This window comes from Trachinotus anak, unplaced genomic scaffold (assembly GCF_046630095.1).
Source record: "Trachinotus anak isolate AG129_WGS33_773 ecotype Australia unplaced genomic scaffold, CSIRO_AGI_Tana_v1 ptg000001l, whole genome shotgun sequence".
Lineage (NCBI taxonomy): Eukaryota > Metazoa > Chordata > Actinopteri > Carangiformes > Carangidae > Trachinotus > Trachinotus anak.
Genome location: NW_027273852.1, coordinates 10666164 through 10689293, shown reverse-complemented (window position 1 = coordinate 10689293; position 23130 = coordinate 10666164). Strand labels below are relative to the sequence as shown.

General features: G+C 41.3%; 2 protein-coding genes across 6 annotated transcripts in view; one reads left to right on the top strand and one right to left on the bottom strand.

The window, feature by feature from the left end:
* Window positions 1-14424, top strand: part of gpm6bb (glycoprotein M6Bb) — a 30669-nt gene extending 16245 nt beyond the window's left edge. For 2 of the 4 annotated variants that reach the window (XM_071475466.1, XM_071475457.1), the window contains exons 2-7: window positions 7051-7237; window positions 8037-8193; window positions 8436-8604; window positions 9343-9416; window positions 9515-9580; window positions 11998-14424. In XM_071475466.1, coding sequence (XP_071331567.1) covers window positions 7051-7237; window positions 8037-8193; window positions 8436-8604; window positions 9343-9416; window positions 9515-9580; window positions 11998-12147 — 803 coding nt within the window. In that variant the 3' untranslated portion in view covers window positions 12148-14424. Of the gene's footprint in view, window positions 1-7050; window positions 7238-8036; window positions 8194-8435; window positions 8605-9342; window positions 9417-9514; window positions 9581-10047; window positions 11548-11997 lie in introns of those variants that run through there. The other 2 variants (XM_071475484.1, XM_071475475.1) reach the window with 1 other exon arrangement.
* On the bottom strand, window positions 14238-23097 carry ofd1 (OFD1 centriole and centriolar satellite protein). Of its 2 annotated transcripts, none has more exons than XM_071475345.1 (23): window positions 22948-23097; window positions 22728-22847; window positions 22419-22622; window positions 22251-22319; window positions 22123-22147; window positions 21927-22037; window positions 21681-21817; window positions 21350-21523; window positions 21047-21153; window positions 20821-20940; window positions 20462-20535; window positions 20277-20368; window positions 19850-20039; window positions 18952-19082; window positions 18655-18766; window positions 17470-18192; window positions 17033-17189; window positions 16837-16928; window positions 15945-16073; window positions 15548-15711; window positions 15256-15432; window positions 15085-15155; window positions 14238-14714 (listed from the first exon to the last, which is right to left on the bottom strand). In XM_071475345.1, exons 2-23 carry the CDS (start codon window positions 22821-22823, stop codon window positions 14669-14671), a joined length of 3201 nt encoding a protein of 1066 aa, XP_071331446.1. In that variant the 5' UTR covers window positions 22824-22847; window positions 22948-23097; the 3' UTR covers window positions 14238-14668. The 2 variants fall into 2 exon arrangements, with proteins under 2 accessions (XP_071331446.1, XP_071331455.1); XM_071475354.1 differs by having other exon boundaries at window positions 21927-22034.
* Window positions 23098-23130: the final 33 nt, after the last annotated feature.

The window sequence follows — 23130 nt, the reverse complement described above, 5'->3', positions numbered from 1 at the left end:
TAGTTTTGTTCGACCAGCAGTTAAACCCATATGTATCCATTTTCCAGTGATTAAATTCCAACTGATTAAAACAGCAAATCATCACATTTGAGGAACCAACCAATGTTTAGTGTTTTTGCTTGATGAATGACTGAAAACGTCAACTAAGTACCAAAATTGTTATCAATAATTTTTTCTGTTGATCAGCAGAGGTTTTTATTGACTTCACTGCATGTAACATGAAGACCCTGAGATTAAAAAAAAATGTGTACTTCCTCCAAAAATGGATCTCCATTGTTTTTGAAACGATAAACCTCTTCATTTGGGTTTTCTGTATTTACCTGTTTCTAAATACTAATGGAAAGTTCTGCTATGATGCTGCTGTGGATGATTTCTACAGCTATCACTGTTGGCACAGTGGGGAACAATAGACCACATTTAGATCTACTACCAGGTACTCCTGAACAAGGGGTCAAACACTGGTTCCCAGTTTACTGAGCTTTATTTTACAAGAGCCAGTATAATCTTTTTGTAAAATTATAAACCCAGTGTTATATGCCTACTAAAAGCCAACAACATATTGTTTATTTTCTGCCAATTTCCCACCTCCAGCTCCAATTACAGTACGCCCTCAGCCAGCCAGGGTTCTCTATTTAGTTTTAATTACCTCTGGTAAGATTGTTTTTTCAGTTTCTTTTAAGTACTGTATGTCCTACTTCTTTTTCTATATCTGCTGCATGCTTTATGGCTTATTAGAGAGCAGGCAGTAGAAATCTGACAGGAAATGAGGGAGAGGGAGATAGGGAATGACGTCAAAAACCGTTTCAGCTGGAAACCAGCTGGACATCAGCTGGACTCTTGTTGGGGATGCTGCAATTACATGGTTGGTGCCTTTAATCCTGAGGCCACCATGGTGCTCCAGTCTCTGTCTTTTTATGAAGAGCTGTACTTTGTACTTAGATTCCTTGGGCCAGGTCAGGAACATGTATGCCTGTAGAGCCCATCTAGAGATCATCCGTGATATTGGTCTATAAATAGACTCTTCTGTCATATACTTGAACCAATCACACAAATTAAACTCAGAGATTTGCGACCCCAGTGCATTTATTAGCCATTATGGCCATTTACTGTCGATGAATACACACACACATCCCTCTCAGCTTCTTTCACACACAGCCATGGGTGAGCTACAGTCAGCAGCTATTAGCTGACAGAGAATAAGTTTCCATTGTTAGATAAGTAAACAGAGGGACCACTTTTGGCGAATTTGCAGGCTCAGATCTCCCTCGTCCCTCAGGAATGGCCATTACAGCCATTATGGCATTTTTAAGTGTTGCTCCTTTCAAAGTGGAGAGTGTGGAAAATGAGACTGTTTCTCATAAATGGTGTTTTTGCAGCTCGCCCCAACGGAGCAACAAACAACAATACTTAGCATTAGGTGTAAACAGACACATCTGTTAGCAATGAGTCTAGATGCTAGATTGAACCGGGATGCTGATTTGAATTGAGCTGGAAGCCAGTCCCATCTCTTGCAGGACTCATGGATGAGATGGAAGAGTTGCAACGTCTTCATCTCAAATTGTGTGTGTCCAAGTGTGTTTATTTTTGTGAGTGGGGTTTGTTTGTATATGAAATGCATACTTTTACCACGCATTCTTGCATGTGGTTCTTTGTGCGGGTGGGTGTCTGTTCTTGTGTTCCGCTGTGGACGTCAAATTAAATAATGTCTTTCAAAATGTTTGTGCAGTAAAAGGAGAATGGTAAATAGACTGCACTTATAGGATACTAGTCTTGGAGTTCACTCAGTGCACTTTACAATACATGCTACATTCACACACATAAACAACAGCCATCAGGGGCAATTTGGGGTTCAGTATCTTGCCCGAGGAAACTTCAACATGCAGACTGGAGGAGCCGGGGATTGAACCACCAACCTTCTGAGCAGTGGACGACCCGCTCCACCTCCTGAGCCACAGCATTTTAAACATTTCTCCACCTTCCACTGATGGCCCCAGCTGTTGGAAGATTTCAGCTTTGCGACGACGACATTTCCTGTTCACTTGATGGTTTTTGTTGAAGGACGGAGGGTGGTGATGAAGCAGGGCCAGCTGCAGGGGTTAGTTAGTGAGGAGTCTGAGCTCAAGCAATCAACTGCAACACCCCTGGTTCCCTCATACTCCACTTATTTTCACTCTCTCTACTTCTGGCTATCAAATAAAGCTATAAAAAGTCCATAAATACCTAAAAAATACTAAAACTCACAGGAAACCTCAGGGTTGTTGGAATTCTGTGGCCCCAGGACAATTGTCTACTTTTCCTGCTTGGTAATCCAGCATTGTGGTAATTACACAAAAAAAAAGGTAAGCTAAGAAACGCCCTTGTTCTCTTGCTCACTTTGTCTAGCTGTGCCTCTGTCTGTTTGTCTGTCCGCAGGTCAGTATGCCATCTCACCTGCAACTCATGCTAGCCTTGCAGAGCCATCCCATTCACATGCTCGATGATTAGAGATGCTTTGAAAAACAGGATTCTCCTAGAGTGTGAAGAGGCTGCTACGGCCCATTGTGGCTGAGCTGTGCACAGCGCTGGAGGGGCACACAGGATGGAGCTCAGCGGTGGGCTTGTCCTTGGGCCTCCAGCCTGTGGGCCGGAAGAACGGGGCTGTGGTTCACTGCCATTCTGAATGGGCCCCTGAGAGTCCTGTGTGATGGACAGTCCAGGGCTGTACACACTGGTTCTTTGTATCAGGGCTTCTTGGACTCTCTCTCTGTCTCTGTCTCTGTTTTTTTTTTTTTTTTTTTTGTCTCTCTTACACAGTATCACACATGCAGAGACACACACACTCTTTCTCACACAGGCTGCTTTCTCTCCCTCTCTCCTCGCGAAGTCTAGCCTCTGCTGTAAGGCCTCGCATTGTCGTTACAAACACTTGCTAACTTGTCTGTGTCTCTCTCGCCGTCTATTCTTCAGTCTGTCTCTCCTCCTCCCATTCATGTACTGTGGCAATGCGATGGAGAGTCTTGAAGTGGTTGGAGGTCTAACCAAGTGTATTAGTCAGGGAGCATGTGAAAGTCATCAGAGGGAGAAGGCCCAACGTGATTTTCATTTATGGTGCTCCACTCACAACAAGCCAGCGAGATCCATTTAGTGTAGGCTTGTTGTTTAGAGAGTTACCAGCTCCTGCTGTTATCTCCTGTGGAGGAGGATGATTTGGGAGGAAGTTTGCGCTGCAACATCCTGTACTGTATGAAATCCCGCACAGTACACTCAGAGAAAACAGTCTTTATTTTGCTGTGTGGTAGGTTTACTGATGCTGGCTGTCTATCTATCAACCATCCTCTACTAAATGTAGTATTATCCATTAGTCTAATTGCAGAATTCGTCATCCTCATTTTCATTTTCTCAGAGTCAGATGAGAAGATTGATGCCATTCTCCTGTCTGTCCAATAAATATTGAGCTCCTTGAGTCGTCTCCTTGTTGTCACCATGGGGAGACTCCAGGAAGTTGCTGCGCTTAAGCACAAAGCAGTCCAGCATCTAACCCATGTAAAACCACATATTGTCATTTTTATTGAATTAATTACATTTTTTTATACAGATTAAACAAACGAGATGCACTGTAGTGCCTTCATTTGTGAGGTTTTGATCTGCTGGAAGACAGAGCCAGGCCAGGTGTTTCCATCAGTTTTCCAGTCTAAATGCTAAGCTAATCTAACTGGCTTGCTGGCTGTAGCCTTGTATTTATATAACATCCATCAAAGTGGTATCCTCTCATCGAGCTCATCTAACATCTGACTTCTCATCCAACTCTACACAAGAGAGTGAAAGAAAGTCAATTTCCCAGAATTTCAAATTATTCTTTTAACTCAAACCCAATATACAGCCTTCTTTTAAGTCAGCTGATTGAATGATAAGGACACGTTATTTTTCCACAGATCCTATGATTGCTTCAGAATTCCTCCTCTGTTTTGAATCCATCCACTGTTTTACTTTGGTGCAGGCTACTGTCCTCATGGTACTTTGCTATGCAGGACTGCATAAAAGCCTTACGCAGCTTTGATGTCGTTTCTGTCTCCCCCGATGTCTAACACCAAAACTAAAGCTTTGACAGAGGGCCTTTTGTGAACAGAGTAGTACTCCTGAGATGGCTAATAGTTGAAGCACGGCAGTGGGTCTGTCCTTCTGCCAGTGTTGTTTCAGTCAGCCAGAACAGAGTTATACTAACCTGCCAACATGTCGCGCCCAGCTGTGAAAATACCACCTTGGATTTACTGTGTTATTAAGCATAATACCTAATAAGTGAGATGAGGTTTCTCCGGTGACAGAGAGCTAGTTAAACGACAGCATCAGTCTGGATGGATAGACGGCTTCAAAAGCAAACCACTCCTGTGGAATGGACACTAATCAAACAGATAGATTATTGATAGGATTAGTGGCTTTCAAACTAAGTGCACATTTTCTCTCTCTCTGACTGCACCAAGTTAGACAAGCATGGCATATGTAGGCATGTCAGCCTGACCTGCTCTGTGACAGGCTGCAGGGGAGGGTGGTTAAATGGTAAGTGTGATGTTGTAAAGCACTGAAGCATTTCATACATTAGGTGTGGGCTGCCTGGAGACACTTTTGTTGCTTATCGCTTTAGGCATCTATATCTGCGGTTTTTTTTTTTTTCTCTCATTTTCAGATTCAGCAACAATTCAGGCAAACAAGGCAGACTGACATGTCATTGTGATATTGTGGGATCCATGAATGTGCTATCAGTTTTTAGACAGTTAATCCAACGGGAAAAGTGTCACATTTCAAAGCAGGGTTTTCAACCAAACAGTCACTTCGGCTGATTTTCATCCACGACACGTCACAACTGATTGCAGTCAAATTAATTTATAATAAATCACTGTACGGATTTAATACAAGATATTTTTCTGATAGAGATAAACCCTAACCTCACTTCTCACATGGAAATATCTCCTCTCTTCAGGAGGGTGAATTGCATTGCCAGGAAAGTGTGTTGTGTTGTGCGTCTGTGGAAAAAGTCCTACACAGCTTCATAACTGAAAGAGCTTGTCCACTTATAACCAAGATATAGTCTGCTTTTGGATCAGAGCTACCTGACAGTGACAACCACCACAAGTGCTGCTCTTCCTTTAAACAGACTGTATTTACTTTGCAGCTGAGCTCAATATCCTGTGGCTCCCAGCAGCCCACTCACCCTCCCCAACATGCTCATCAGAGAAATGTGGGCTGCGGTAGAAGTTAGCGACTCTGCTGCGGGCACACTCATTGAGTTGTGGTTAACATGCTGCCATGGCAACTCTTGCTCACCCACCATGGGACAAAAATGTTTTTTATCTCCCCGTACTACACAAACAGTCAGGATGAAGCGTCCCAGCAGCAGTATATCTGTTTTAATTTCCTTTGTCACTCCAAAGAGCACAAACACAGATGAACTTTTAGGATTCTCGCCTCATGGACGAAGCATGCAAGTAGAAAGGAATTTTTGGTCCGTTTCCTTCAACACAAACACAAAGTTGTCTTAAGCTAAGATGTGCTCTTGTTGTCTGCAGCCTCCCAGTATATGTTTTTCCTTTTCCTACCACATGCATGAAATTACACATTATGCATAGACTGCATAAAATGATTTCTTATGCTGTTGATATGGAGCAGAATGTGCATGGGTTTTGTAAAGATGATATCTGTGTTGTAAAAGCACACTGCCCTGTCCCTGTCTGCCAAAGTCTGCTTTTACTGCTCATTACTGTAGCATGATTTCTTCTGTGAAGGTTGGTGCAGTTAAAAATCAAAAAGTCATCTGAAGATGTGTTTGTATGTGCGTGGCATATGTTAGTTGTCATTTGCCTGCTGCTGCTTGATGCTGGGCAGGTATTGCACCAAGGGTTTATCAGAGTTTTTTTGTTTTTTTTTTGTTGTTGTTGCTTCATTTGAAAATGATGCTGATGAGAACAGTGAACCAAAACAGTGACACTGTGGAGCAGAAAACCAAAACTATGAGCTTGAAGAGGCTAAAACACTCTGTAGAGCTGAGAACTGTAAAGCTCTGGTGATAACTCTCTGTGGGTTTATCACTATGTGTGTCCTCTGCTCCTTTCAAACACAGTCATTTAATACATTGTTAATGTAAAAGTATCAATTAGAACAGCTTGAGCTGCAGTCTGATATCAGCCATACGTGAGAGCTTTAAAGCATAAACATACACAGCCATCGGCCTGGATGTCCTATGACTCTACAACATCCTGTGGAACACATGTGGATCTGATTGGAAGCACACTGAGGTTTGTTTCCGTGCATCCACAAACAGTGCATTGTGGTGACTGGCTCCATTTCACAAAGCATAAGAACACATTTAATGAGACAGACTCATCTGGGTCACTTCATTCCCTCAATGTGAGTTGCCATTGATTTCCATTACAGCTTGGCAGACATCCATTGCTCTGACCTGCTGGATGGCCATTAGTGCCCTTTAAGTGTAGTGATGAATTATCAAATGAAACATTAAAGGCAGTCTTGACTGTAAAACCTCAGCGGCACACAGCAAGTTACACCGTTTGTGCTGGTACTGTGCATTACCGGAGAGGAAGGAAGTACGCGCATCAGGTGTGACCACAGACAAATATTTTGAAACTTTTTTTTTTTTTTTTGATAACAGATAGGTCTGATCTTTCTGCATTGTTTCTTTTGTAGCATTGAGGATGAGACTTTTTTTTTTTTCTTATGGCCCTGTGATAGACTGGTGATCCTACCAGGGTGCACCCTGCCTCTCGACCAGTGCTTGCTGGGATATGCTCAAAGGATGAATGGATGATTCATATGAATATTCATTTCCCTGAGATCACTTCCTGTCCTACAAGTGAAACACAGTCACTTATATACAGTTTTAATAGTTTTAAGGCCCATTAAGGTTTTTCAGTGACTAGAACGTTTTGCTAGTTTTAAGAATTCTAGTCAGGCAAAATTGGCTTACCCCATTGGCTGAATACAAGACAATTTGATTCAATTTAAGTTTTTGTAGTGTAGCACTTGTCACTGACATATTTTGTTTTTTGTTTTTTTCCACAGGCTGCTTTGAGTGCTGCATTAAATGTTTAGGCGGGGTGCCGTATGCGTCGCTGGTGGCTACGATCCTCTGCTTCTCTGGCGTCGCCTTGTTCTGTGGATGTGGCCACGTGGCTCTCACTGGCACTGTGACCATCCTAGAAACCCACTTCTCCAAGGTCACCAGCGATCACGCCATGCTGACTGATGTGTAAGTGACCTCATTGTCTATATGCGTACCACATGGCTGCGTGTAATGCTTGCCGGTGTCTGAGAAACAAATAAAACAAATGATTGGAACATCCTGGTAAACTCTGTCCGTTGTTCAAAATTGTATCTTTAATGTCACAGTAAGATCCATTACACATTGCGCTGACTGGAAAATGTGGCCTTACATAACCACCAAAATAAAGAGAGGTCCAAACTTAAGACAGATAACACTTTTAATGAGGGTGACTTTATGTGGGCTATTTTTAGCTGATAACGTCTCCCACGTTCACCTTATCCTGGAGAACAGTCCTAATATGGAATTTCTTTTTTAACCGTGCATCCATTAGTCCAGACTATAAAAGAGAGATGACAAAAGACAGGACTGCACATATGTTTTATGTTGGTGTAGATTTGGAGTGCACTGTTTAATTTAAGATGTCTACAGAGACAGTCTGTCTCTTGAAGGATGATTTCCTGAGACGTGTATCACCTGTTATCTCCACATTTGGGCTAAGCATCTCTCCTCATGTCTTAGAGAAGCTTATAACCATCTGTTTATGATTAATAAACCAGACCAAGTTACTGATGTTTTAAAGACTGCATGCAAAATATTACACAGGATTGCAAACAGCCATTTTTCACACCAGACAGTGGTATGCCAGGCTATTACTTTACCTGACATTTTTAGTGGCTCTCTCCAGGTGTTACATAGGAAGCTAAAAACATGATAGTCGTTGATTTGTGCTTAACCCACTGCAGCTTTACCAGCTCAACTTATGTGTGACATTGTCCTTAAACAGAATACAGCTGATGCAGTATGTCATCTATGGCATTGCTTCGTTTTTCTTCCTGTACGGGATCATTCTGCTGGCCGAGGGCTTCTACACAACCAGTGCAGTCAAGGAACTGCACAGCGAGTTCAAGACTACCATCTGTGGACGCTGCATCAGTGGAATGGTATGTTAATACAACAGCCCCGCTTCTTAATCCTAATTTTTTAAACACATAGTGCTTAACCAGATTGCACGAAAGCAATGTGATTAGAATATAAATTAAAGATGAAGATGTTTCTCATGAAAGGGACAAAGTATGAGAGAAAACAAGAGGATGAGGAGGAGTGTAGCTGTTCCCGTTTCACTGCTGATTTAGTTTCATGGTTATCCGATGGTGCTAACGCCGTGCCATCTCTGCGTCCTCAGTTTGTGTTCCTCACATACATTTTGGGTGTGGCCTGGCTTGGTGTGTTTGGCTTCTCTGCCGTGCCAGTCTTCCTCTTCTACAACATGTGGTCTACCTGTGCTGCCATGAGGTCCACCATGGCCAACCTCACCAACATCGACTCCATCTGCGTGGATGTTCGTCAGTATGGTAAGAGAACAGCAGAACGACTTGCTTGGCACCGTTTGCCTTGTGAACAGACTTAAATTGTTTTTATTAGTGCGCACTCATTCCGAAGCCTTTTTTTCAACCTCCTGGGAAGTTGTTTGTAAATAATGTATAAAATGTAAATATATATATCTGTTTTCTTTCTGGTAGATAGAATGGGACAGTGCTGATAACGAATAACAAGTCAAATGTTCCCTGGATTTTTTTTTTCACAAGTGTGCTTTCCTTAAAGGAGTTCTCCGGCAACTTAATATTAAACTTGCAAAGAGACCATTTAAAACAAGAATGGAAATTATTGATGCAGTGGGGGCCCTAAAGGGTCATCCTCTAGAAACCCTGGGTTGTACATTTCCCATAGCGTAACTGGACCGCATCTTTCATTAAACCAATGCACCAGATGGTGCGTTACACAAAACCATCTGGGAAGGTTTCGTAGGAAACTGTCTGGAAAAGGGCAGGCTCCTTGGTGACTGGATGAACTGCCTGTCTATCATAGGAGAGCGCTGAAGAGGAAACACTACACAATAACAAGCCGCAGTGACGAGCTAGACCCTCCCTCGTGTAAAATTGTTGGAGTGCCCCATTAAATCTCAGTTTATCACAGTCATTCGCTTTTGTTTCATTCATAGTAGTTGATAGGTTTGATTATTATTATTACTCACATGGATTCACGATGGATTTGAGATGGATTTGAATATATATGTTAACTTTGAATTTCAGGAATTATCCCATGGAATGCCACACCAGGCAAGGCCTGTGGATCCACACTAGGGGACATCTGCAACACCAGTGAGGTAAGATCCTGTCTCCCGTTCACACACACATCAGCAGTGGGTGATGAGGAAATCGCATTTCAACTGAAGAGTAATCACTGTCGCTTGTCTTCTTCCAGTTCTACCTGTCTTATCACCTGTACATCGTGGCATGCGCCGGGGCAGGAGCCACTGTGATCGCTCTGGTAAGTCCCCCCCCTCCCTCCCCCCTCCCAGTCTCTCCATCCTTCTTCCTCTAGCCCATCTTTGCACGGTTTGTATCAACAGATCATGTGTCCAAGTGGTCCTCTTGTCATTCCCATATGGTTTATGTAGCCACGCTAAGGACTATTGCACAGGCTTTTCCTCAGCTCCTATTCCATTTGCTGTTTACCATCTGCTTAGATGCACATGGCCATGTTTTTATCTTAGGATGGGTACAACAAGTTTGGGTATCCTAAATGGGTATCATCTAAAAATCATAATCGTGAGTTTGAACCCATGAAGATCACAAATAGGATTTAATAAAAATTTTACTTTATGGTCTTTAACATTTCTTACTTTACTTCTCTTTACTCTTACTAGTGGAAAATGATTGATCACTTACTTTTTACTAGTGACGAGGAGGTCACCGGCATGTTCTCTTACAACCTTCTCTGTTCTCTTCCACCAGCTGATCTACATGATGGCTACCACTTATAACTTTGCTGTTTTGAAGTTTAAGAGTCGAGAAGACTGCTGCACTAAGTTTTAAACTGTTTTAAGAGCACAGCACAGCATTTGAGGCTGTACTGAGTAGAGACAGTTGCCACTGACAACAAATGAACTAAAAAAAAAACAAACAAACTGAGAATAGAAAAATCAACATCTCTCCATTAGTAATCACATGAAGTGTAAATAGCTGATATGCTTCCTTTAGCATCTGGTATCCAGGGATATTGCTTGTCTGAGGGCACCTGATGAGAGTTGTCTTCAGAGTGGGGTGGTTTTTAGTTGACTGGTTTGTTCTGCTTTCCTTGGCACTCACAGCAACATGTCACCATTAGATTTTATAGAAACGTGCACAGCTAGAAATCCACACCGGTGTTATTTATATTCCTAACGTGTGAAGCTGATTTTGACCTGCACAAAGGCATCAACTGCATGAGTATTTCAAAAATAACAACAACAGTATTTAGCATGCAGTACTTCAGAGGATGACTGTAGTCAGAGCTGAAATGCTAATTTGTGCGCAAACTCTTGAGGCACTTGTGAAACACAAATGTTAAGGTATTTGTGCAGGGTGTGACACAGAATTCTAGATGAAATCCAAATTAGAAATGAGACCATTCTGAGGTCTGATCAAGACATAGACTGCACCGAGCCCTTGTAGATATGCAGTATCACTAGTATGTACAGTATAAATCTCTGAAATGAGTCCATGTGGACATCTGATGACAAATATTGAAGGTGTTCTCAGGCTTAATGTTTTTGATTGCCAGAGTAGTAGTCCTGGTGAGGATGAATTCTAGTGATACATTTGTACGAGGACCAGCTACACTGGCAAAGTAGCAGCGGCCGAGTGCCGTGTCCTTACATTTCTTTGGGTTATTTGCTCGAATTTAAAATTTTGGTGCCAACTCATGCAAACCATGAAGTGTTACACAGCAAATATTCAGTATTATTACTTCAGTATTAGTTCCTTTGATTCTAAACCGAACTAAAAAACCTTTCACCAGTTGTATCAAAGGAGTATCATGGTGACCATTTGTTTGTAGATTTCAAAGTAACTGCACATACCTAGCACAAGAAGAGTTAGGCCAGTACCAGGTTTATACTTCTGCATGAGGCCCTATGCCTCACTTTAATTTCATGTATTTTATAAAAAGAAGACATTCTCCTATTTTAGAGTAGAGTAAATGTATTTTCTTTTCTATGAGAGCTGATGCTGGTATGGCCTCAGCAATGAAGTTGATGTTCTGTTTCATACATTTTCCTTTATTCTTTCTCAAAGTGCCATTAAAGAGCCATTTGTTTTTATCTTAACACTGAGCCTGCATGCTTATATTTTTCAGATTCTTTGATTTATAGTTACTTATACTCCATATTTCATATATTTAATTTTCTCTTAAGTTTTGGAAGACTGTAGCTTTTACTTTCTATATAAAATAAACAATCTTTGTTTACAAAAATATCCCCACTTGGTCTATTTCTTATTAATCCTATGAAAAGAGTGTTTCAGAAATACATCAAATTGAGTGCACATGTTGCAGGGTCACTATCTCATGCTTTGCACTAACCGCTGGCATTTTTACAGCTGCATAAAGCTTGCATGCACAACCTCTGGCTCTCATCCTCTCTTCTACTCATCTTCACACCTTAAAAGTGTCATTTCTGTAGTATTGTGCATAGCAAGATAGTAACTCGAGTATTAGTAATGATTGTAACAGTGACGTTACAATAATTGTAACAGTTAAGTCTTGTTCAGTAATGTCTCGTCACCCCTGTGTGTGTTAGGTCTTTTTAAAAGCTTAACTTCACGTTTGTGTATGTCTATGATGTACGTACTATAGCTCGGACTCCTGTAGCTTGCTTTGCATCTCTGACATGCTCACCGGCCATCCACCTCACCCTTCTCTTCCAGATCCACTTCCTCATGATTCTCTCAGCAAACTGGGCCTACCTTAAGGATGCCAGTCAAATGCATGCCTACCAAGACATCAAAATGAAGGAAGAGCGGGAGCTGCAGGACATCACCTCACGCTCAAAGGAATGCCTCAATTCCTACACATAAGGATATTACACGCTCACAGTCCACATAAACACACTCACTCACACACGCACAAAGACACATAGACACTGTGGCCAATCACTGTGGCCCTTTTGGACCAAGACAATGCTCAGCTAAAATAACCTGCCAACTGCCCTGACACTGTGCAGTACTAACCAGGCTCCTAACAAACTAATGCATCAGTGTTGCTTTCTGCACTAACTCACCAGGAAGTGTTTTGGAACTGCTATGTAAAGTTTCCTTCATGCCGTTTTTTTTTTTTTTTTTTTTTTAACTTTCTATTTTTCTAGAGGAAAAACTTGATGTTCATATTGTCTTTTCATTTTCTCTAGCCCTTTTGATAACCAGTCTTTGCTGGTGAAGCTTGAGGCATTGCACTATTCTTATACAACACATAACAATGAGTTTGTTTTACAGTCTTGCTCTGTCTTTCTTCTGAACTGGTGGTGCCAGTTTTCAACAGGGGAATGTATAATTTTTTTTTTTTCTTTTTCAATCAAAAATGCAGATGAATTATACACATTAAAGGCCTTAACATCCAGTCTGGGTGTCACACAGTGCTGACACAAGACTATTACATTTCAAAAGATGTTTTGCTTCGACTTCAAAGTAAGGAAATCGGTCAAATTTAAAGAATGCACCACATTCTGTTGGAAAAGTGGCTGTTACATGTACTCGCTAAAGCCAGAGTCCTTTCTACTTCAGTATTTCACTGCATTACTGTCTCAATTAGCAGTGATTTGATTGTTAATAATTGGTTCTAGATTCTAATTTTCATTGTACAGCTACTTAAAAGTCACACAGAACTTTCATGGCCAACAAAAACACTACCTCAGGTGTGCACTAGAACCTCTGGATCAATTTAACTGGAACACTTCTCCCTTGTAAAACTATGGTTCGAAAATCCGTCTTTCAATGCAAAAAGGAGACTCACAGTATGTATTTAGGTAGCTGCAAAGTAAACCAAACACACACATGCACACACACTCTAGGAGCTCCTCTGCATCACGGCATCACAGTGTTAAATCTTTATGGGTAATCCCATATGAATAAGTTGCTTGCTAAATGTGGACTGCTGCCAATAATGAGATAGAAAGATATTCAATGTATTTAATATCTTCAAAGTTTGATCCATGTGTTTTCATTTGGGCAAATGAAAAGAGATCAATGCTTGCCAATAGAGAGCTCTCTAATCTCCCATAAACAGATTTTAGCTCAGTGTCTAATGTACAATATGATCAAAGTTGATTTAAACAAACATATGATTTAAGTTGATTTAAAAAAAAAAAACAGAACTATGTCCCATGTGTATTGGTACTATGAAAAAAAAACAAAACAAAGCAAAAAAAAAAACCTATTGATCTAAACGGATCTAAAGAGCTTAAGGTGTGAACTGTAACAGGATTTTGTGTTTTGTTATTACTGAGGATGGAAACCACTTTTTCTTAATTTTCTATAATTGCATCTATTTTGATGTGCAGTTGTCATAATGCTGACATAATTACTCGTGTAGTCTTTTATTTCTGTTAGTTGAGTTACAGGGATAACTTGATGTTTCTTTGTTGCATTAAGAAAACTGTTTCTGCAGCAACACACGTGATGTACAGTCATGTATACTGACATCAGTAGTAGGCAGTGTTTGCCTGTTTTCTTTTTTTCCCTAACTGATTACAGATTAATCCATTTTATATAGCTGATTAGTTATAGATGTTTGTAAGGTTCTTTTATTCAAGTCAAAAGTATATAAGTCCTATATTATTTTGTCGCCTGATAGTATTCTTGTGTTTTCTATGAATGTCAAGGGCTTCCTCGTGAAATACTGATGCTTAACTTTTAATTCAACTTTCAATTAACAATTAGTCGCAACACCGTGTCATTTATAAAACTGTATGGCAATCTAAATGGTAGATTTATCCAAAGTGTGAAGGCCATTGTGACTCTCTGCCCAGTGTTTTACACAGTATCTGTGAGATATTGTAGCACCAAACCCGCATTGTTCTCTATAAGAACAACAGCCACAGGTGTGCGGAGGCTGAGATGAAAGATGACAGAAGCACATGAAGGTATATCACATCTCATCTTTGTATGCTGTGTTTCCTGTCGAATGAACCAAAAAAAAAAAAAAAAAAAAAAAAAAAGAAAACACTAAAGATGAAATGCTACCTATCAATCACCAGAAGAACAACAATCCAGCATCCTGTCTGACTGGAAACCCCTCTATGACAAGACTCAACTGGCCTGTTTACTGTTTTTATGAAAATAAAATAAAACTGAATTGTTTCTGTTTTGGTGTGTTCTTCTTTTGCATGATAGAAAATCTTGTTTTGCACAGTAAGTAAAAATTGTGCCTTAGAATTTATTCATACATATGCAGTCAATGTAAACAACAAAAATGTCAAATATACATATTGAATAGCAAAATCTTAAAATACAAACAACAAATGCATCACACTTAAAAAACAGTAAAAGACTACAGAGGCTTGTATCATTCTTGAGTTCATGATAACAGCCTGGGCCAACCAGCTCACCAGAAATCATCATCTTCATCCTTGTGTGAATATGCTACAATGCTGGGAAAACAAAAATCAAGTTAGTGAAAGGCCTCAAGGGACAAAAAAACCCCCACCAAACCGAAAATAGTAAAGTATTTCTCTATTAACTCATCCTTAAGACACATAATTCCAGAACAAATAACAACATTATAAAAGACAAGGAGATGAGAAACCACGAAAGAAATTAAATGTTTTTGAAGGGATTATCTAGGCTTATACTGTATAGAGTCCAGACGGTAAGTATTTGAACAGTTACACATCTTTTGCTCTAAGCATCAGCACATTCAACATGAAATAAAATCATGGATGCTACATTAAAGTACAAATCTCAGCTTTAATTTGAGTAGGTTTATGTCGATATAGAAAGAACTATGTGGGAGATAGTTACCTGTCTTCTTTCTCCTCAGACAAACTCTTGGCCTCTGGGCTCGAATGTCCTGCTTCTTCTCTTCCAGGGCTCTGAAAAAAGAAAAAAAAAACCCAGTTTAACAAACTGGTTAGCTGCTTGCTTTTAAAAGCAAATTTGAACAGTAGTTTCAGACAACTGGTTGTAACTCACCTGTCCACGCTCCCTCTCCCTTGCCTCTAGGACCATTTTCATGTATTTCTCCAACGGATTTTCACCTTTAGGCTCCTCTCCATCGTCCTTCTGCTCTTCATCTCCTCCTTTCTTAATCAGTGTCTCTCCTTCCTCTTCTTCATCCTCCTGTTCTGGTTGCTCCACCTCTTGTAAGAGCTGGTCAGACATATATTACTCATTCATCATTCATTCATCAGACTGCCTTTTCTCAGCAGACATAAATTTGAGAAGATCAGAAAGTTTTAGATGAACCTATACCCATAATAATTACCATCTCTTTCTCCAGTCTTTCAAGTTCTTGGAGCTCCCTCTGTCTGGCTTCCTCTTGCTCCCTTTGCCTGCGTTCCTGTCTTTCTTTTCGCTCTCTTTCCCACCTCTGCTCCTCGTCCTCTTCATCTTTGTCTCTAACAGATTCACCTGAGGTTTGTGGGACTTCTGCAATACATATGAATTGACATGAGTCACATCTGTTGTCATTTGGTGCCAATGTTCCTGTCTTCCTATTGGTTTGTGCTGTAGACTGGCAACGGTACAAAGGGATTCATGAGACTGGTACTCAGCAGAGGATGAACAGGGTGTTTGACTTAAGCTTACAGTAGAGGGTTACCCCTCTTGTCATTTGGGTCAACCGAGATTATGCATCAGTAACGTGGGGACTAAAGACTTACCCGCCTGGCCCTGCAAGTCTATCGGGTCTTCTGGGAGGTCCTGTGGGCGGGGGACAGCGGGGCCGCCAGGGGCCTCCTCAGTGAGAGGGACAGCAGTGTCCAGGAGAAGCTCTGGAATGTGGCCGGGCTCTGGAGGGAGACATGCACAAAGAGATCTTTTATGCACCACCATAATGCAACAGGGCCAGAGGACCAGCGCAGAATACATAATCAGCTGCCCTTCATCTTCACCATTGTGCAGGGCCACTGAAAGGACACTTTGGAGGCCGGTCACACACTCATTAAAAAACAGCCATTCCAAAATCCAAAACCTCCGTAATGCATTTCGTTACTGGGATTTAAAAAAAACAATTATAATTAAAACTGAAAAAAAGACACACAAACGCATCACTACAACAGTAAGAGCAAAATGCACTTAATATAATACATAGAGAGATGAGCCACACCGAAAGTGATCACTTTCCAGCACTGTACCTCTCACATCCTGCATAGCGGCCATAAACGGAAAATAAGGTGGGTATAATGTAGTTGTTCATCGCAGGACACAGTGAAAGTGTCTCAGTTTTAGATAGGACAGAACAGGAAAACCTCCCAGTGTTTCCAAGATGGACACCCAGAGGGCTTGTCATCTCTGCTCCATGTCACTCATCATGCAACAGGACTGTGGAAGTACTTCATGTGCCAATAGATTAAACGTTCCACTTTGATCATTATTCTGATTCATAATTTTGAGAGCAATGACACAAACCGCTTCTCCATTACATCACATTAACAGTGTGTTTATTGACTGGAGAGGATCTCAACTGGGTCAAGTACATTACAGTGTATCAGTGATTTTATAGAGTGTGTTGCTCAGGAAAAAAAAAAACAAACAAATACTAGTTCGGAGTACCTGACAAATTCCCAGTGAGATCTTCCAGGCTGATCTTCTCCGGCTGTGGGGAGGACTCCGAGCTGGAGAAGACAGGCTGCATCTTGGGTGGACTGAAGAAACCGAGAGAAAGATGAGGGCATTGTTAGTCACCATCTCCATGTAAAAGTGTATTAAAATTACATACTGTCCTTGCTAAAACCATAGCAGATGGTACCTGGTCTGGTCTCGTGCTGTGCTTTTGAGCTGAGGACTGGGAGGTGGACTGAACTCGGAGGAAAAGTCAGCTGAGGTCACTGCCTCCTCACGGGGGGCACGAGGGAGCTGTCTGTCAGACGACAGCTCCTGGAACACCATGGGAGACACAACTGCCTCTATCAGGGGCAAAGACTTTATGTTAGACAGTACCATTAGTGGAGAAAGATTATTATCCATAGACTGATATGAAAATATCTGGATTGACTGTTTTGAATGTTTAAAGGGTTTAATGTTATGGAACATTAATAAAATATATACAGCATGTGTTAAATGTGCAGTTTAAGAGTGCTGACAACATGAGACTATTTCATTTTTTATTTCCTGACAGGTGAAAAAGGTTGGTGCACCTAATCCCTTTGAAGTGTTTTCACAGGGTAAAGCATTTTTTGAAGGTACCTTCTGCAGTCTCTCTTTGAAGCTTTTTCCTGGAGGAAGAGTGTGGTGTGGAGGACAGGCGTCTGGATGGAGCAGGACTTTTATCCTCAGGGTGTCCATCTCTTAGAAACACAGGTTCAGTCAATGAATGGAGACTGTGCTCTGTGAAAACTGTGGATGTGGGTTGGTTTTGGGTTTCTAAGAAGGTCACTCTTGGCTGTGCAGGTGGTAAGGCATTTCTGGTGTCATAGGATGCTGAGGAGGGGGTTTGTGTAGTTTGGGGAGACAGTGGTCTGTGCAAGGCCTTTGATTTGTGGGGTGAGTGGGTGTGGGAATGGCGAGAGATGTGCTTCCTTGGAGGAGACTTGGGGCGATGTGAAGGATGTACTTGTTGTGGGGAGAGAGGTCTTGGGGGAAGCATGTGTGAGATGGTGGAGCGCACTGCCCTCTGCTGGTAATTCCTGTAGGCTTCCTCCAAGGTCTCAGCCTCCTTCTGAAGCTCCTGGATCCGAGCCTTGGCTTCAGCCACCAGCTCCATGTCAGGGTCTGGAGACTCACTCCAAGGCGACTTGTGTCCTCGCAGGGGCCCACCTGCTTCACAAACATCATCATAACCCACCCTGGCCCTCAGCAGAGCTCTGTCCACATAGATGTCAGGGGGAACCAGCCTGTCAGCACTGAGCTCCAGCACTGAGCGATCAACAAGGGAGGGCTTGGGGTTACGCAGCACTTCATTTTCAAGAGCTGCCATGATCACATGGATCACACAAAAGAGAGGGAAAGAAGGAAGAACAGGAAAAGCAAACAAGAGGAGAGTTGAGCACTAATACAGAAGACCAGCCACCATAAAAGAGCTCTAGATGTAAGAAAAAGGTTTGCTGAACTAATTTCTAACAACTATTGACATGCATTTACACCTAAAATTAAATTGCTACTACTGTAATATGGCTTTCTTTCTTGTTTTATTTCTAAAATTTCTATCAAAATAATTAAATCACGGAGAGACTCTGTTTGAGGTCTTTAAAATTTGCCATATATTTTCTCTTTTATAAGATTTAATGGTCATATAGAATATCATGATCCAAAAAGAGAAAGAAAGCCATATAAGAAATATAAGTTAGGCAATACTAATTATAAAATACATACATGTAAAACCCGACACGATTCAAAGTGTGTGGTGAACATGCATGTCCTGTCGTGGGGTACCTTGCTGTGTTTGGCGAAGCTGCATCTTGATGTCCTCAACATGATTAGCCATCCACTGTGACTTCTCTTCACACTCTGTCAGCTGAGCCTTGAGCTGAGTGCAGCGCTCCACCTGCAATAACAACAGACAACAGGACATCGCACACCATTAACACAAAAAAGTGTTAAGTATCAAGTCACTGGAGATCCAGATTTAAGGACAAACCACATTCTCAAAGGTGGGACAAAGCTGCATGACAAAAAAAAAGCTAATCACATGGTTTCCCACACTCAGCAGGAGGCTACAATATCACTGACCTCGCTCTGGAGCTGTGCCTGCAGCACCTGTTTCTGGTTGTCAAACTCTTCCTCATCTAGTCTGCGGGCGCTCTGCAGCCTCCGAAGCTCCATCTGCAAGGCCAGCTGCTCTTTGGATGGTTTTCCCAAATCTGAGAGAAGATTTATCAGAGTCAAAACATAATCTAAAACTACAGTGCTTTTCCCAATGCTCCATCTACTTCAGTGGGAAAACTGTGTGATGAAAAAGTATGTGGTATATGCAGGTATATTAGTTCTGATTCAAGATATCATTTTTAAATGCTCCAGGTCCCATGTGGATGTGAGCAGCATGAGAGAACAGCACATGAGGCTTAACACCATGTTGCCATGTAGTGGAATTTTTTTTATTTTATTTTATTTTTTTTTTAGAGGTGATGAGAGCCCACTGCCCCCCTGCCCCATTATCCCCTAGAGAGAGGTAAAAGTCTGGTTCTCTGCCCCCCCTCCATTTGTCATCCACCCCAGTCCATTTTAGACAGTAGTCTGCAAAGCACAGAGCACAGAGGCCCCACATTGGCAGGCAAGACACATTCAAAAAGACTCAGCTGAGCCAGAAGCAGTGGGACAGACTAGCATGAATGCTTCACAGTACACTGCATCTCCCAGAGCTCACAATAAGCCGACACTCAAGCACTCAGAGGGAACTGGATTTATCTCCGTTATAAAAAAACAACTAAGAATATTCTGAAGAACTGATTTTCTGGGATTACATATTATAAGCAATAACTCAGACATTAAATGTCCCGCCAAAGGAATCAGTTGCATATTATTGTAGGCATAGCCCTGATTCTGTTATTCTCTCAAGGTAAAGTGGATAGGGAAACTGAGGCATGCCAAGACTCCTGGGAGGTACTTGGGAACAACAGCCGCTCCTCACCTGCATGAAGAAGCCGGTTCTCCTCCTGGGCCTCGTCCAGCTGTTTCTTTAGCAGCCGCAGCTGCCCCTGCAGCTCTGCTTTCTCTCTTTTCAAGCTGGGGTAGTCACTCATGGTCTCCAGCCTTTCTCTTAACAGCTCCTTCTGTTGAGTCAGCAGAGGAATCTGTTGCCGTGCAGTGTCTAGCTCAGCCTGGAAAACGACACAAGTGCCATTAAAAGAGCAGGCAAAGCAAAGCTGGAGGCTGAATTAATCAACTACACTGTGTACTGTATAACTGTATAGTGATCATAGAACCACATCACACTGATTGAAGGTTTTGCCTGAATACAAGTGTTCAATTATTTAGTAGGACTGAAATATTGTGCCTGGTGCCCACTGAAGAGGGTGCAGTCAACACTGCTGGATGACTGGGGTGGTGCTGTTTACCTGCAGCCGTCTCAGCTCTGAACATGCTCTACTGTGCTCTTCTAGTTTGGCATCAATTACAGCTGTCTCCTTTTGGATACGAGCAGTTTCCACTGAGAGAAAAAAAAAAAAAAAAGAATGTAAACATGATCTAAGGCAGAAGCAAGCTGGTCAGTAACAAATACCATGTTCACATAAATACTCACATTTGATTCGGTTCTCATTCTCAGTTAGTTTTTCTGTTCTCTTGATGAATTCCTCTTTTAATTCAAGCTGATACCTAATTTTATAAAGACATACGATCAGTATAAAAAACACCCAGAAATGACCAACCAGCTGCTATCAAAGCCATGTTTCCTTTGGTCAAGTAGAAGATCAGCTTCCTTATTGTATGTTACTATGTAGTCAGGTCAACCAACCAGAAACCTGAAAATAAGGACTCCATGAAATGAAAAAAAAAAGGGGAATTATGATAATTATGATTTCAAATGTCACTGCATGTGTGTAATCTGAGCCAAAGGAAAAAATGTACAATTGGGACATTCTGTGTTCAGCATGAAAATACCTGGAAAGTTCAGTCTGCAGTCTTTGGTCGTAGGTGTCCTCCATAGTCTTCACAGCCAGTCCTCTCCTCCTCAGCAGTTCTTCTGTGGTCTTGACCTTCTCCTCGTGAATTTGACAAGTTCTATTGTCGCACAAACACAGTAACATTCTCTGTGAACTAGTGGTCACAATGAGAGGGCACAGCAAACCTTTACATACATCAATAGATTAAATCAAAAAGCTCTTACTTTTCAAAAGCCTCTGATCTCATCCTCAGCTCATTTTCTCTGTTCCGCAGTGTTTCAATTTCTTTCAGTACTGATTGTCTCTGCATATACACATTTTTTTCTTCAATCTGAGAAAAGAGAAATACACATTACAGCATCAATTAGACTGTCTGAGATTTAAGCTGTTGACAATTCTGCCAATGACTACTGATAAAGAGCCTCCGATAAATTTCACTATTTAAAAAACTGTGGCTTTGCTAAGGATTTATTTCCAGGGGGAAAACAAACAAAACAAAGACCAGCATCATATCAGCAGCAACCTACCTCTTGTTGTTTTTGTAACCGGTCAATGGCATTTTTCTCCCGGTCCATCAATGCCTTTGCCTTCATTTCATAAGTCCTCTCCAGCTCTTGTTTCAGCTTATCGAATTCTTTATGAAATTTGGATTTTTCTTCCATCCTCACCTTGGCAATCTCAACATCTTTAAAATGCTGCATCTTAAGAAACAAAAAAGGAAAACATTGATCAAATTTTAGCCATTCTAATATTGTATACACATCTTTGTTGTTTACTGTGGATATGAATATACAGATGTGCTCAATACTTGCTCAGACAATTTTCTGATTCATTAACTTTTTACAAAAATATACGTACCTTTGTGTTCATTTCTGCTTGAATCTGTGCTTCAATTTCTTTTCTATATGCAGCCAGTTTTGACTGGAGAGGAAACCATTTATCCCCGCTGTAATTGAAGTTCTCGTATTCCTTATCAATCATTTTCATCTTCTCAACTGGTATAGAGGGGAGAAAGAAAACATGTGCAATATGTGCATATGCACAAAAACTGGGCAATGAAAGGCATGTGCATGGAATACGATGCAAGACATCAATTCACCATACCGAGAGACTCTCCATGACTTGCTATGCTTGTTGTCTGCGTGTCTGCATCATGGCACAGGCCGTGAGTATGATGGTGCGTCAGCTGTGTTAGTAGGCTGATCAGGAACCCTGCTAGACAAAGATAAGGTGTATATCAATGAAATAAAGTAGGGCAAGAAGCAGCTTTATTAAAAAAAGAACATAACACTGCACATACCTTTATCATTGTCTTTATTTGAAGACTGTAAAAATAAACAAATAAAACTATTATTACTAACACATATACTTCTCATTCTACTCATTAAAAAAAATATATTCTATATGCTAAATCATAATATTATTTACCAGGGATCTGTAAAGTGCTGATTCGGGACTGATTTTAAGAAAATGAAGAAGGTCTTCTTTTGTGAACACCTGCCAAAAAAAGGACCAGAGACCAAAATCTTTATCTGCAATGATGTTCTTCATACTTAAAGCTACAGCGAATTAAACAAATGTAGAAGTCACACTCACCTTTTCTTTGCATAAACCACTTTCAGGGTAGAATACAGAGAGGGTGTACTCATACCCTGAGGTGCTCAGATGATCAGCCACTATGCTGTTACAGGCTGAGACCAAGAGGGGTTCAGATTTCACAGACACTGGTCTGGGAACGGGTTCTCCTCCAGTCAAAGGTGGGTGTTTTAACTCCTGGATGAGTTGATTCCTCAGTTGTGTCTGAATCAGATGAGAGGAGGGAAAGAGCGATGAAGACCAAACTCAGGCTGAGCAGATAAGCCACGGGCAACAAGAACCAACAGCAACGCTACTAGCTCGACTTACTTTGAGTGTATCGAGGACTCCTTTGTTTTTAAAAGTTTGATAGAGTCTTTTCCTCAGCTCGTCTGGGGACAGGCTGTCCTCTTTGGTTGAGTACATAACTGCCAGAGAGTTTGCAGGGACCTGAAAGAAGACAAACAAAAGTAGACAGCAACACGGTGAAGCTGACATGGTGAACAAAGAGTAAAAACCTAATTTTCCGACAATTTTCAAGAATTCATACCTGGTCTTAGACGTCTAGTCCACTATCAATATCACATTTGTTACCACAGGGATCACAACAGGCATTTCACTAGGTACCAGCCTAGCGACCAGAAAGCGTCTTTTCCAGGAGGTGTGCCTCAAACATTTAAATCCGTCAACGGAAATTTCTGTTCCGGGCAGACGCACAGTTTTGACGTCAGGA

Coding starts and splice junctions, on each gene's coding strand:
- ofd1 (XM_071475345.1), bottom strand. CDS start 22,823: ATGTACTCAACCAAAGAGGACAGCCTGTCCCCAGACGAGCTGAGGAAA. Junction 16,929..17,032: donor ACAGCACGAGACCAGACCAG/GTACCATCTGCT, acceptor CGGTTTCTTCAG/TCCACCCAAGATGCAGCCTG. Junction 16,074..16,836: donor TCTCACTGGGAATTTGTCAG/GTACTCCGAACT, acceptor GTCTCCCTCCAG/AGCCCGGCCACATTCCAGAG.